The sequence below is a fragment of the Embiotoca jacksoni genome, unplaced genomic scaffold (assembly GCF_022577435.1).
Source record: "Embiotoca jacksoni isolate LCO1_2020_lvr unplaced genomic scaffold, fEmbJac1.0.p SCAF_18, whole genome shotgun sequence".
Classification (NCBI taxonomy): domain Eukaryota; kingdom Metazoa; phylum Chordata; class Actinopteri; family Embiotocidae; genus Embiotoca; species Embiotoca jacksoni.
Genome location: NW_027185318.1, coordinates 4,001,192 through 4,015,232, shown reverse-complemented (window position 1 = coordinate 4,015,232; position 14,041 = coordinate 4,001,192). Strand labels below are relative to the sequence as shown.

At 42.1% G+C, this 14,041-nt stretch overlaps 4 protein-coding genes across 4 annotated transcripts; 1 reads left to right on the top strand and 3 right to left on the bottom strand.

Annotated features, from left to right (window-relative positions):
* Nucleotides 1-80: 80 nt before the first annotated feature.
* Nucleotides 81-3,620, top strand: LOC138199904 (ubiquitin thioesterase OTUB2-like). The gene is made up of 6 exons (XM_069152195.1): nt 81-189; nt 256-339; nt 427-545; nt 798-882; nt 1,657-1,848; nt 1,944-3,620. Exons 1-6 carry the CDS (start codon nt 184-186, stop codon nt 2,148-2,150), a joined length of 693 nt encoding a protein of 230 aa, XP_069008296.1. The 5' UTR covers nt 81-183; the 3' UTR covers nt 2,151-3,620.
* On the bottom strand, nt 2,408-6,768 carry ddx24 (DEAD (Asp-Glu-Ala-Asp) box helicase 24). The gene is made up of 8 exons (XM_069152193.1): nt 5,621-6,768; nt 5,079-5,534; nt 4,825-4,978; nt 4,097-4,609; nt 3,462-3,537; nt 2,999-3,187; nt 2,780-2,909; nt 2,408-2,673 (listed from the first exon to the last, which is right to left on the bottom strand). The coding sequence occupies exons 1-8, from the start codon at nt 6,528-6,530 to the stop codon at nt 2,408-2,410; spliced, it is 2,694 nt and encodes an 897-aa protein (XP_069008294.1). The 5' UTR covers nt 6,531-6,768.
* serpina10b (serpin peptidase inhibitor, clade A (alpha-1 antiproteinase, antitrypsin), member 10b) lies at nt 6,764-9,382 on the bottom strand. Its single transcript, XM_069152194.1, has 5 exons — nt 9,325-9,382; nt 8,496-9,131; nt 8,090-8,363; nt 7,790-7,937; nt 6,764-7,706 (listed from the first exon to the last, which is right to left on the bottom strand). Exons 1-5 carry the CDS (start codon nt 9,359-9,361, stop codon nt 7,515-7,517), a joined length of 1,287 nt encoding a protein of 428 aa, XP_069008295.1. The 5' UTR covers nt 9,362-9,382; the 3' UTR covers nt 6,764-7,514.
* A 136-nt stretch (nt 9,383-9,518) lies between these two features.
* atxn3 (ataxin 3) lies at nt 9,519-13,985 on the bottom strand. The gene is made up of 11 exons (XM_069152192.1): nt 13,929-13,985; nt 13,289-13,453; nt 13,127-13,171; nt 12,951-13,036; nt 12,798-12,864; nt 12,627-12,714; nt 12,416-12,545; nt 12,158-12,321; nt 11,773-11,914; nt 11,573-11,637; nt 9,519-11,442 (listed from the first exon to the last, which is right to left on the bottom strand). The coding sequence occupies exons 1-11, from the start codon at nt 13,950-13,952 to the stop codon at nt 11,396-11,398; spliced, it is 1,023 nt and encodes a 340-aa protein (XP_069008293.1). The 5' UTR covers nt 13,953-13,985; the 3' UTR covers nt 9,519-11,395.
* Nucleotides 13,986-14,041: the final 56 nt, after the last annotated feature.

Sequence of the window (14,041 nt, the reverse complement as noted above, 5' to 3'; positions counted from 1 at the left end):
AAAAAAAAAAAAAAAAAAAAAAAAAAAAAAAAAAAGCACTGGCCCTTTAACACAAACACGTGGTATCCGCAAACATCCGGTTTTGCGGAAAGTGGAAGCAAAATGTTTTGACACAGCTTCTCTGACGCATGCCGGGCCAAACTGTAAAGAAGTTTTCTCACGCTGTTCCCATGGTGTTGAAAGATGAAGGTAAATCTGGTATCCGGTCAACTCCTGAATGTGCGGTTTAGACAGTGAAGCTGTTTGTTTCGACAGATGGAGGCCGGTGGCAGCTTGGTTTCATGCAGAGAGGACATTTCGTCGCTGTTCCCTGCGCAAACGCCGAGTGCCAAACACAAAGTAGGCTCTTCGTCTGGGGTGGGGAGAGCTTATGGAAGCGATCACAGTCCCCTTCCCTCGCTTAACAGACCTCTTGTCCTTTGCTAGGATTTGTGCAGACAGTTTTCCGCCGTGAGAAAGGTGTGCGGTGATGGGAACTGCTTCTACAGAGCCTTCTGCTTCGCACACTTGGAGTCGGTCCGACTTAATGCTCGGGCTTTGCAGAGGTCAGTTTGCATCATTATTGCAAATTATTAGCCTTAATGCAGTGCGGGATTTATTTATTTATTTTACGTATAAATGCGTATGACGTAACCAGGTGTCGACGGTTTTTTTTTTTTTTTTGTAATGACACTCACTGGCAGAAGGGGGGACAAAAGTCCCGCACTGCAGGTTAAACCAAAGTCACCCGATGTTCATTAAATACTGTATCGCACATTATATTGGGAGTTAGATCATCTTTTCGATGTCGGTTTTAGATTCAAGGACAAGATAATCCAGAGTGGCAAAATGTTGGCTTCTGCGGGATTTGAAGAGAGTTCCTTCAAGCAGCACCTGAACACGGTAAATAATGCACTTCCATCTGCAATCACACCTTTAATTCAACAAGTAAATCAAGTCGTGTTTCTAATTACTTAAATCCCTTTATTGAAATACATTTTATTCCCAATTGCTCAGAAAAAAAAAAACCCTGTACACTTTGTTGCCTGGGAATTTCATTACTCCTACTTGTGGCACATAGCCCATTATCTTGTCCCCGCAAAGGTAGGATCGCTGACATAATACATGTTTAAACGCATGGTGTGGGGTGTGTAGTACCAAAACAAACAGATTAAGTGTTTCCCTTGAGTTAAGAATTTATTTGTGGGGGTTTAGCTCTGACATTGGACACTTGAGAGGCCATTACCATTGATGATTTTACCATTTCATTTGATTTTCAGTTAGTTTGCTCTTCAGTGCAGATTTTGAAAGGAAAGTATTATTACTTTTAAATCTTACATAATGGGGAAAACAGCTGGAAGCAGCTGGAAATCTTGCTGTGTATACATCAGTGACTTGTATCTTTATACCTTCCCTGCGATCCGGCACAACATCAGGTAATGACTGTCTTGTCGTAATTACTAAAAGTCACTTGCTTTTATATCTATAAAATGTTTCGGCATTAGAACTGATAAATATCCTGACATGAGTAATGGTCCCGTGTTATTTGTTTAGATGATTTTGGCTGCTTGTAGACTGCGATCTGAGCTCATGTGGCAGAGAATGAAAATGAAAATGAAAACAAAAATGTTTTCAGCCAAACTGTAAGAGTGCCTGATTGTTTCTCTCCCCCTGAAGGTTGTAAATGTTGTGGAGCAGTGCCAGGCTGATGAGCAGGAGCACACACTGCTCAGGCTCCTCAATGAGCCGATGACCTCCGACAGCCTGGTGCAGTATCTGAGGCTGCTCACTTCGGCACACCTGCAAAACCATGCAGACTTCTTCTGCAACTTTGTGGAGGCCCCCAACCTACAGGTCTACTGTCATCAAGTTAGTACCGAAGTGTTGCTGCCACCTGGTGGACCAAAGAGTCGATGGTCTTTACTGACCGGGTTGTGTTTTAAGTCAACTTTCTCTCCGTTCAGGAAGTGGAGGCCATGGCGATGGAGTGTGATCACGTGGACATCTTGGCCCTGTCGCAAGCCCTGGATATCAACATCCATATTGTCTCTATGGAGGGTGATGACCAGCAGCTGGCTCACCACATCATTCCAGAGGGTGCTCAACCTTCACTGCATCTCCTACACCGAACATCTCATTATAATATTCTGTATCCACGACCTCAACTCTGAACCACAGCCCCACTGGGAATCAGTTCAACTCAGGAATATTGACTTCAGTTGAATAAATCCCAGCTGGGCTTCAAGACACTTATGAAAACAGATGTTTATCAAATGTTGCAGTTTACAGGGATTCAACAGCATGGGTAGATTTCATGATTGCATATTGTGCGTCAAGTATTTAGATGAATTGAAATGATTTATGCATTTCTTTTGAACATCAATTCAACAGTTACATAAACCCAGTTAAAGACTAAGCCTTACTTATGTCACTGCTGCTTTTCTTTCTTCTGTTTTTTCCTCTGCGGGGGAACACTTTTCTTTGACCTCTGTTTGTTCTCCTCTACTGAAACCCTGGTGAGGGCACTTTCCATCCCTGCAGGAAGCGTGTGTAGGATCTTTCCCATTTGAGTGGGGTACTTTGTCTTTACCATATTCCTGAAAATAGGTTGGGAGATCAAATGCTTCAAATGCTTTTTCATCCCCTTCACCATCTTCTGCTGCTCTCGGTCAGCGTCCTCGTCCCCTGTTTGGCCTGTTGACGTAGACGGATTTTCAGATGGCTGTTTTTGAACACTTGTCAATGGACTGACTATGTTACAACATAATTTTGTTTTGAATTACTTTTATGTTCAACTTACCAACTAAAAGATCCTCATCCAGGTCCACCTCCAGGGCCTCTGCTGCTTGTCTGAACCAGGAGTTGTGCTGCTTCTCCCTGCTGTTGTAGAACTCAATCTTTTCTATATTTCTAGCTAAGTTGACTCGCTCCTGTGGAGAGACACATTCAACATTAAACTATCAAATATAAACTCCTTAATGTCACACATCAGACAGAACCTGACGCTGACGGAGCTTACCTTGATCGCTTCCATGCATTTGCTCTCTATCGGGAACATAGGAAGCTCCTCCTCCTTCCCCAGAGTCCTAGAAATCTTTTTGAAGTTCATCATGTCGTCAGGGCCGATGAGCAGCAAACTGAGACCTTCTTTAGTGGCTCTCGCTGTTCGGCCGCTCCGATGGACGTAAGTTTCAGACGTTCGAGGAACCTAGTGGGCACAAATGTTTAGATTATTAGAGATAATTACATCAGATATGAGGTACAGTAAAGCTGTCTTTACACACAAGATACAGTAGAGCAACTAGAACAGCTTCAATTACATGTCTATAATCAACGATGTACATATTGATTTTCAACGAAGACTATACATGCAAGTTGTTGACCAAAACTCAGCTTAACAGTAATATGACGTTCCCTGCATAGGTGACCAACTCGCAGTCAAAGCCAATGGAAATGCTTCAGACATCTATCAAAGGGTTTACCTGGTAGTGGATGACATGTTGAACATCGGGGATATCCAGGCCTCTTGCTGCCACATCAGTAGTCAGAAGAAAACAACTGTGAATGAGAAATTCCAGTGTAAAGCATGGAGTCTGTGGTAGTGCTTAATGTTTGAGATTAAAACTTCACATTTCTGAAAACCTGATGTGTTTTCTGTTGTTCAAACATGTCGAGGTGCCATTAAAGAAATGACAAATCAAGAACCTCTTTTCAATCAACGCTGCTCAGATTAACATGCGACTATCAGCTTGTATGACGATAAGCTCACAGCTACTAGAAAAAGCTAAAGTTACCAAATGAATGTACAGCGGTTGAAATTACAAGCGTGTTAAATTATTATAGTTTAAGTATTTTACAACTTTCAAGAAGCAGGGCCAATCCTGCTGGATTTCTTTTGCAACATGATCATATGGAGTGCTATTGAGTAACTTATTAATTAAATAAAACATCTGTCATAACAAAGCGAGCCATGGGAAAGCTCTCCCAGGCCTTTAGGTGCAGACCAGATGAAACTTTTAAGCCCGTAGTTGCAGTTCGCAGGTTTTTATATTTCATCATAGACACACAGATCCTGGATGAAGTCCAGACCGAAGGCAAACACCTCTGCAAGACTCACTTCTCCCTCTCGGCAAACCTTTCCAGGTTTTTCAGACGTTGTTTCTGGTGCATGTTGGCATGTAGAGGCAGTGGAGTACAGCCCAAGATAACCAGCAGAGAGTTCAGCCTCTTGATACAGTCGATGCTGTTGGCAAACACCATCGTGCGTCCGGGATACTGCAGCAAGAAGTAATACAGGTAGAAGTCCTTCTCCTCCTTCTGGCAGTGGATTTGTGTCTCGGTCAGCGTCTCCACGGTGGCCTCCTTCCTGGTGAGGTCAATGATTTTGGGCTTAGCTTTAATCCCCACCTTGTCCATCAGAACCTCCAGTTTGCTCCTCTGGTCCAGGTTCTTCTTCTTCTTCTGGAGGAGGCGGGTGGGCAGGCTGCGAGCCATCGTCAGAGTGGCCGAGAACACAAATGTTTGCCTCGTGGGATTGAAGTGCGTGGTGTTCAGCATCTCCAGCAGACTCTCCAGCTCAGCAAAGTGTCCTTTTTCCACCATGCGGTCGGCTTCATCGATGACAAGGCACCTGTGTGGGAAACACATTGGATTGGATTTACTGCATTACTATAAATAAACTTTATAAACTGGACACTGAGCGTTTGTTGATCTGCACGTCAGGCTGATCTGTACATTGGGACAGATTTCAGCCACTTTATGTCGCCTTTGTTTGCCATGTCCTATTTACATATTAAAAAAAAAACATGATCTTACAATAAAGAAGTTTGAATTGTTGTGTCTTACCGGAGCTGTCGCAGGTTGACCAGATGTGGATGCTTCTCTTTGATTAACTCCCACAAACGTCCCGGAGTAGCAATAATGATCTCTGGCCTGCGTCTCAGCATCCTTCTCTGTTTCTGCTGCGCCATGCCGCCCACCACGATGGCCGTTTTGATATCTGAACGACAGAAACGCCTTCAATATCTGGACATTCAAAAAAAACCAACAACATAAGAGAAGACTGTCTATTCGTGACTCTTTGTCTAATAATGACTTACCGGTGAATTTTGCAACAGCGTCAATATGGTGTTTGACCTGAACTGCCAGCTCCCTGGTGGGAGTGAGAACCAGACCCAGAAGAGGCTGCGTCCGACCAGCGGCAGGTTTTTCATCAAAGTTAAACTTTACATCGTCGATTTCTTGAACACATCCGAGTGGCTCGTCTTCATCTTGTTCCTCAACATCATCTTCTTCTTCTTCCTCTGAGCCTCCATCTTCTTCTCCTTCTTCTTCTCCTCCTGCACCTTCTTCTTCTCCTCCTTCGTCATCTCCTGAAGCTTCCACGTTGTCCTCCTGGTCCCCTTCTGCCGTGGGCTCATCCACATCCGGCAAATACAAACTCTCCACCTGTGCGGCCGGCTGAGCGTTGCCGTCAGCACTTTGTTCTGGGCTCTTCTTCCACTCCGTGATGGTGTGGATCATGGGAATGCCGAACGCCAACGTCTTGCCACTTCCTGTAATTACAGCAGCCACGTTAACTTTGAGTAACAGACCAAAAAAAAAAAAACAACACGCAGGAATGAAAGACTTGTTATCTTACCCGTCTCAGCCGCCCCCAGTATATCCATGCGGTCCCTGATAGCTGGAGGTAAAGCCAGGGCTTGGATCGGTGTGGGGGAACCAAATCCAAGACTGCTCAGTGCCTTCAGCACAGCTGGGGGAACGAACAGGTTCCTCCACGCGCTCACATCAGTATTTTTGTCTTCAGAACCAGAGAGAGCCACATTGGTCCAATTCTTTGCCTGCTTTTTGAGAGGCTTTGTCACTTTCTCTTCTCCCACAGGTGGAAGGTCTGATGGCGACTCCCTGTCTGGCTGTCCTTCTGGGACCGCATCCTTTTCCACCTGCTGCCCCGACTTCTTTCTCTTTTTTTTGTTCTTCTTCTTCTTCTTGTTCTTCTTTGCATTTTTTGGTTGTGCATCATGTTCAGCAGTAGCTGCTGGATCTTTTGCTGCTTCTTCACTTGCTGCCTCATCCTCTCCTCCCTCCTCACCAGCAGCTGAATCCTTCTGTGTCACATCTTCTGTAGAAATATCACCCAGCTGGACCGATTCCTTCGCAGCTACCGTCTTCTTTTTCCTCTTCTTCTTGGCTTTTTTCTTGGCTGGTTCGGTGGTGCTCTCTCCCTCTTTGCTCTCCTCATCTCCAGCCTCCTCACCGGCTTTTCTCTTCCTCGGCTTTTTCTTGTCCTTCTTCACTTCTTTCTTTTCTTTGGCTGCAGCCTTCTCGGTGTCTACCAGACGGTAATCTGTCAGCTCTTCGAAACACACCAGACCCTCCAAGCCCTCCTCGGAGAAGAGACTGGGGTCCAGCTCGACAGCTTTCCATTGGCCTTTCACGTCAATGCCCCGTTTGGCTTTTTTCTGCAGCCCGGAGGACAAACGCTTGTTTTTCGGTTTCATCTTATTTACCTTCATTTTCCTACCAGTTGATACAGGTGTATAATACATGAACGGAGTTGAAACAATATGGTGATTCTCCTGAATCCTCCTGATTCTCCTGAGTGGTTAAAAACGATCCTCCAAACGTTTGCTGAAGTCAGCGCGAAACTACGCGCCAATTATGAAAAGTTTCTTGTAGAAAGTTGAAAACAGACGTCTCACCTGGCCCGAGAGTGGGTTTTTGAAGCATCAACACATGCTTCGATCTGACTACAAGCACGCATGACACGAGGGCGCCGCCATGACAGTGGTGATCACGTGGTTTGAAAAACTTTATTTGTCGGACAAAAGGAGCAGTGCGTCTAATTTCAGCTCCACAGATTTAAAGGAGAAGTCCTTTACATATTACACAGTTACACATTGCCAATATTAATTAATATTTAACAAACCTTTTAATAATCTTGTGAAAAATTTGTCATCCAGTTAATCGGTTTAGTTTTTTTGCATTTAAGCTATTAAATCTGCAGTTACACATATTTTGATAATAACACTAATATACAATAATTTCTGCAGGTATACATGACACTAAATTTCCTTCCACTTTTTGTAAACTATCTGCATGCAATTATTGTATAACTAAATAATTGATAAAGAATTTGAGAAAACACCTGCAGTAGGAAATACTAATATAAACATTAGTGGTGAACTAAAGGTCGTCTCTGTAATACGGAGCCCTTTAATGGGGGAGGATGCAATAACAACAGGAATTTAGTCATGAATTTGTCATCAAGTGGTTTAATAACAACTGTTATAGAACCATCACTGCTTTCCTTTAGGAGGAGTTTTACACTCATTGTTACATATTTGAGGGTTGGAACGGTTATTGAACTGCATCCAAAAGAAAGATGACCGTAAATTCTTTTTTTTTTCTTTATATTGATCACTTATTGGTAGGCTTTTAATGAACAGACCAAAACAAGCATTTTGTAGCAATCTAAGATAATAAAATACATCAAATTAGCCTTGTAGAAGCAAGCGGTGCAGTGGGGACGGCTAGATTTTGGTGGGGTCGATCACCCTGCCCATGAACAGCAGGCAGTTAGTGTCGTCGTTGTATATGAAGAAGAAGAAAGGTCTGTTGATGGTGAAGGTCCTCGGTAGGGAGTATGGAGTGATGCCAATGGCTGTGGCAGCTCCTGCAGTTGTCCCTGTCTCGTCCACCTCAATCGCAGCCTTGTGCAGCACCTGACAATACAGATCAAAGTCTTTAGCTGTAAAACTTTGGGATATACATTATATGTTGTAACATGATGGAGTGGAAAACTAACCTCTGACACTCTGAGGCCACTGTTCTTGCTGAACCTGGTCAGATTGGCTGAATTACTGAAGACACTGCGCATGCCCATGTCTGGTAGAAGAGTGTGGAGGGAGTACGACCGCTCCATCTTGAATTTGGGCAAGTTGACTTCCAGTTTGCTACGAACAACACATAACTTGACAAGTCAAATAGACTGACTAATCTGCACATAAGAAAATACGGACAATAAAATAGTTTCAACAAAAAAAGTTAGAAAGACAAACATCACACGTGGATTTAAAACATGACATTTTCCGAGTGATGCACTTACGTTTTTACCAGCTTTTTGATCCAGCTCAGGAACTTCTTGGCACTGATCTCATCATCAATCAACGTGTAGTCGATGCCTTTGTTGGGTAGCACGATAAGCATGGAAACACCTTCCTGGTATGGCAGCTTCAGCACTTGGGCACCTAGATGATCATCTCTCATTGTATAGAATTTATCTTCTATAAACATCGTCGGCACTTGCACGATATTATAGTTGTTGATGTAGAAGGGTGAGTTTATAGTCAAATCAGGGTTGAAAGGCATCTTCCAGGCTCCTGTAGAAGAGAGGACAACTGTGTTAGTCATGAGCATTACAGGTCAACGGTGCACACAGAGATAGAAGTCAGGGTGCGATTATGAACACTGCAAGGTGATGTTTCAAAACTGTACAAAAAGATTCAACCTACCCAGGAAGAAAATGGTGTTGATTAACAGGAGTTGGGTATTTTCATCCAGGTTCGAAATCATTTCTGTCACTTTGTCTCCAGTCTTCTGCTTGACGTACTCATTGATGACATTGATGGTCATTTCTGTGTCAGCAAAATCTACAGTTTTGATGTTGGCATCAAAAAACGTCTTCATTTTGTCTTCAAATGTCTTCTCAAGCTCAAAGTCCTGGCGCGTAAAGAAGGCCATGCCTTGGTCCAGTTTCAGGGATCCGTTCTGTGTGATGTTCTCATTGAGGAGCTGGAAGAGTTCGGGGATAAGGTCTGGCTGGTCATCCCTCTGCAGCGACTTCAGGTTGAGTACCGTCAGGATTTCCTCGTGCGTGACACCATTTGAAGCCATTAGGAGAGCAGCAAAGCTGTTCGAGATGCTCAGAGGCGAGAAAAATATGTTCTTGTCGTGGTAAGCGGATATTTTTCTGTAAAGGTTCATGGCAAAGTCCATATTTTTGAATGAGAGGTCTGAGACAGTGGCGCTTGGAAGTTGTGCTTGGTGGACGGGAGCGACGAGGCACAAGTAGGTTAGGATGGAAATTAATACCATCTCCATTTTATGTGGCACCATCATTTTAAACTGCAAAGGTTTGGCTCCACAACCTGAAACATGAAAAAAATACACCACTGAAGAGGAACACAATCACTAACATCTCCCAAAAATGATAAGATTACACCCGTTGAATAACATAGCTTCTCCATATAAAGTATGTCACTATCAAAAACACTGAAATAGATTCAGTTTTTAGTACAAAAGATAAACATTATTACAAGTTTAACTAAGCGCCAAACGTACCTTTCAGCTTCGGCAAGTTTGTGTCTGAAAACTCCATCTATTATTTGGGGGAACAAAGTGCAAGTGTGCTCTGAGTGTTACACATTAACCACAGCATACAAATGGAATCAGAACTGTGTTTTGTTCAGGGCCTCTTTACCACAGGCGATGTCACAAGAACCGTCAGTAAATAGACGAGACACGAGAAACGCTCGGAGGAGTGAATGTCACTTTAATCCTGGATCAAGAAACAATATATTAAATGAAATAATGTGCTGTGCTAACATGAAATAACAAAAAAGAGGAATTAGAACTTATTGTCAGAATGAAGTGAATGAAAATAATGATAAAAACCCAACTATCAACAGTTTATACTCGTTCACAAGTGCATTTTCTAGTAGAAAAAGATCCAAAGAAAACAAAACAATAATAAACTCCTGGAGTCTTCTTCGAAGTCAACCAGCAAAACTAAGTCCAACTTTGCATGACATCCAAAGAATGGTCATTGCTTCCAGAAAAAAACAATAACTGCAAACAAATGTTAAGTGAGTTAATGCTGTCGTGGTCTATTCACCAGAAACAAAGAAAAGAAATAAAATTAAAAAAAAAAAAAAAAAAATCAGTTTTTTGGGACTTTTACGAAAATAGTGAGAGATTGTAAATAAGTCATAACTGAATGAAACACAAACAAATTGTTCAAAGTGTCTGCACTGCAACACCATTTTGATGTATTGTTTATCTCTTTGGATATTCAACTATACAACTTATGTGGTTAAATAATTATTTTCTCTAATATTTCTGAAGGTCATGAATCAGAAAACACTTTGATACCCACGGCGAACTCAATGCAAACCAATGTTTCATTGCTCTGAGGATAATAAGGATACACAATAAGTCAAATCAGTGCAATTAAATAAGTATATCAGGGTCTGTAAGATGCAAGAGTAAAACCATCAACTTGTTTGTGAAGGGGCATCTACAGGGGAATTATCATTTCATAATCTTCTCTTCATAATTACTTCCCGACATGGTTCGTGACAAATACTGATGAAGAGAAACAGAAGAAATGAATACTAGAAGGGTTGGACATTTTTGGTTTTAAGTGATCATACTGTGCTGGAAAAAGGAACAATGTGTTTATCTAACAGCTGCAGTTTCATGGTCTTTACAAATTACTTTTGTTTGTTCCCCATTACATGTCAACTTATTCTGGACACGATATGAAAAATATGCGTCAGTGACTGTCTCAGCAAAAAGCTCAATATAATTTATTATTTCGTTCGCGATTCATCCAAAATGGCCTAAACACCCTTAAATTGTGTTTGTAAGCCGTCTTATCAGAAATGTCCTTATGCCTATTTGCACACTTAAAGGTACTAACAAAGCCACAACATCAAAAATATGTTGCCGTCTAAATACCTTCGGAAATCACTCGAAGACGTTCAAGTAAGATGACTGGTGATGTCAGGAATAAATAACCTGCACACATTAGTGCTGCTGGATGAAATGTGGTTCAGTATATTGTGACAAGCAAGTATTTTAAAACTACAATGGTGCTCTAGTGGGATGTGTCTTACAAAGTCATGTCCAACAGAAAGGTACGAGGCTGTGTCATTATCTATAAAGCTTTGTTATCTGTGGTCTGTGTCAGTCTGGTATGGCATTCATAGAACACCCATTTCAGCATGTTTTCACCCTAAAACACACCCTATGTATGTTTCATTCCATGTTTTCCAGCAAAAAAGAAAAAAGAAAAAAAAAGAAGAGAATAAAAAACAGTATACAATAGAAATAGAAGGCGCCATGGTAAAAAGGCAATTTCAAACTTGGATTAACTGCATCATGAGTCCTGTGGTTGCCCTTTTTTTCCCCAGTCTCAGTGCTTCACTGAGTCGGATTCGACTAGGTGCCGCCTTTTCTTTGTCAGTGTTCTCTTCTGCCTGTCAGCGCACTAACCAGGGGAAACGTGTCAGCCTTCGGACTGTCCTTAGGTTTGCATGTGCAAAAGGTTAGAGGAGGGAGCGAAGCTAACCCTGTGTGGGGTTGCCAATCCAGGCAGCTGGTAAACAACATTGGCCAACCTTTCACAACGTCACTGGCTGGGCCTCTGTTGTTGGTCCTCCTCAGAGTTTACTGATGCTAGTTTCAAAAAAAAAAAAAAGGAAGAAAAAAAGGCAGAGGTTACTAGAATTCGTGACATTCATTGATTGAGTATTAGAGCAAATTCATTCTGTAATTATAGTCATTATTAAAAATTGTATTTGCTCACCGGAGCCACCTGTTAATTGTGTGCCTAGTTGTCGAGAAGTGTTTGGCTGAGCTTGTTGCTGCTGCCTAAACAGTCAACAGAGAGGATCTGTATCAACATTCATGCATTTGTTTTCTGTTCACATAAAGAAGGTCGGTGCGTATTGATTGATTATTGAATTACATGGTAATTAGTGTTTCACAGTACACGGTTGAACCTACCGATCAAAGTAGGCTTGTCTCCTCTTCCTCAGCTCCTCAGCTGTGAGAGCCTCATTCTGGCCTTCTTTTTGTCCTCCTGCAGCACTGCCTGATTTCATACGTCCCGCTTCGGACTCTGAAGAGTTGTTGCTCATCACTGCTCCTGTGACATTAACAAAAACAAAAGGAATACAAATTGTAGAGTTTATATTTGTCAAACACAAAATGGCAAAACGATGATAAATGCATGCACATATATACTCTTACACAAAATGTAATTACCGTAAGCCTGAAATGCAATTTGTGAATGTAAGACTGAAAACTAACTGCATTTTTAATAAGCTGTAAATAGAAAAAAAAAGAAACAATATAATATTGTTCAGCCTTTGGATGACTCATCCTTCACCTTGCATGCTGAGCTGTATGGCTCTGCGAAGATCCGCTTCTTCATCCTCTACATCTATGTCTTGTCTGCTGAGTGCCAGAGCTTTCTTCAGTTCTTCATCTTCATTCACAACCTCGTCCTCCACACCGAAGCCCATCTCCGCCTGGCTCAGGGCTGCTGACCTGCTGCTCACAGTAAACAAGTTGGGAGTTGATTTGAAACAATGCAAACATCTTCCAGTCCTTTCTGTATTGGACAGGCTGCACACACTGTACACACCCTGCACTTGTCTGAGCCTCATCCTCTCCAATCAGCTTGGGCCGCTGCTGCTGCTGGACCCTCATGATCCCAAGAATCTGCTCTGCTTCGCACTCGGGCAGGTTTCCACGGATCACAAATATGGAATAGCCTGCACAAATACTACGTTTAGCATCTTTTCTGCAGCGCAGCATCTAAACATACTGATATCTGAAAGTCAATTTTAAAATACCTTCTTGTTGTAACTGTGCAAGAAATAGGGCTAGATAGGTGTCTGAGATCAGTTCTGGTCCAGTCAACAGTGAATTCAGGTTAAACCACTGCAATAAAAACAGAGTGTCTTTAGTAAACTGAGCTGCATTGATATAGTTAATAAAAAAAAAAAAAAACAAGCATCTCATACCTGTTGTCCAAGTTTGCGAATAGTGAACCAGTGCTCCTTGTAGTTGCAAATGAATGCCTTCTCATTTCTGAAACAAGAAAGTCACAATCAACTTCAAGCGTAAATGTGAATATAGATGAGCTGTAAAGGTAAGTGACAAAGGAACTTCTTTACATTGGATTTATCATCAGGCTCTGGTACTCCCGGCTGTTGAAAAGGATTAACTCCAAGCCCCACACCCGCAGAGCATTGCTGATTACCTACAAACATTAGATGACAGAAAAGAAAATTTACTTCCTTACTTTGCTATACAGTGACCATAAAAAAAAAGTGGATTTCTTGAAACTCACTTGTATGGAAAAGAAGCCACTGTCATCCATGTTCCCAGATGGTTGCTAGGAACACATTCACAGAATAATAAAAAACAACAACAACAACAACAACAATACAAACTATTAATCCAAAAAAACCCACACTGCTGCACATGACATTTGACTTCTATCCAGACTCACCTGTAAGAAGGTCCTGTACTCCTCGCTGGCCATCCCTCCCTCCGCCATCCTCATCCTCTCCTCTTCATCCAGCTGGTGAGCGATTGAAGACAGATCCACGGGAGTGAAATACTCCCCCTGCAGAAGGTTGTTGAGGCAGTGCTGCGCGCAGAGGGAGCCCTCTTGCTGCAAATAAAGTGTTGTTATTAGATTAGATTTCTATTTGACGGGACAGCTTAGTTGTGGAGATAATATCAGCATTTATATTAAAAAAAAAAAATAAAACCCCGTTTGATTTGATGTTAAAGCTGCGTGCACAACTAGTCTTATTATTCCACCGCGATGTTAATGTAGTTCGTTTACTACCATGATCACCAAATCATGTTAAAAAAAAAAAAAAGCTTTCTGTGATGATGCTGGAAGATGAAAAGAAACTTCCCTCCTAATTCCTAATTTCTGATGAGCAAAGTGATTTTTTTTTTTTTAGCTGTCTGGACAACAATACTGCCAAACACCACCACAAACCTCTCAGCACCGGCTACGTGATGCGGACAAACAAATCGCCGCCGTTAAAGTCCGCGGGCTTTTCAAACGAACACCGGCAATTACTCGGGAGCTCAAAAAAAATAAAAATAATTTAAGTTAAACGTTTCAAACCTACTTTCTCGTGAAATATGGAATCCATAGTCAGCTTTCTGTCAAACACTCAACTCTGACCTCTGACCCCTTGCTTTGCGTCGCTCCGCCAAAGAGAAAAGAGGGGGCGACCGGTTG

Coding starts and splice junctions, on each gene's coding strand:
- LOC138199904 (XM_069152195.1), top strand. Junction 546..797: donor AATGCTCGGGCTTTGCAGAG/GTCAGTTTGCAT, acceptor TGTCGGTTTTAG/ATTCAAGGACAAGATAATCC. Junction 883..1,656: donor TCAAGCAGCACCTGAACACG/GTAAATAATGCA, acceptor CTCCCCCTGAAG/GTTGTAAATGTTGTGGAGCA.
- ddx24 (XM_069152193.1), bottom strand. CDS start 6,530: ATGTATTATACACCTGTATCAACTGGTAGGAAAATGAAGGTAAATAAG. Junction 5,535..5,620: donor ACTGGGGGCGGCTGAGACGG/GTAAGATAACAA, acceptor CTGTAATTACAG/GAAGTGGCAAGACGTTGGCG. Junction 2,674..2,779: donor GGATGAGGATCTTTTAGTTG/GTAAGTTGAACA, acceptor CTACGTCAACAG/GCCAAACAGGGGACGAGGAC.
- serpina10b (XM_069152194.1), bottom strand. CDS start 9,361: ATGGAGTTTTCAGACACAAACTTGCCGAAGCTGAAAG. Junction 9,132..9,324: donor AAACTTGCCGAAGCTGAAAG/GTACGTTTGGCG, acceptor TTCATGTTTCAG/GTTGTGGAGCCAAACCTTTG. Junction 7,707..7,789: donor GTGGCCTCAGAGTGTCAGAG/GTTAGTTTTCCA, acceptor CTGTATTGTCAG/GTGCTGCACAAGGCTGCGAT.
- atxn3 (XM_069152192.1), bottom strand. CDS start 13,952: ATGGATTCCATATTTCACGAGAAA. Junction 13,037..13,126: donor GTGGCTTCTTTTCCATACAA/GTGAGTTTCAAG, acceptor TAATGTTTGTAG/GTAATCAGCAATGCTCTGCG. Junction 12,546..12,626: donor TGCACAGTTACAACAAGAAG/GTATTTTAAAAT, acceptor GTATTTGTGCAG/GCTATTCCATATTTGTGATC.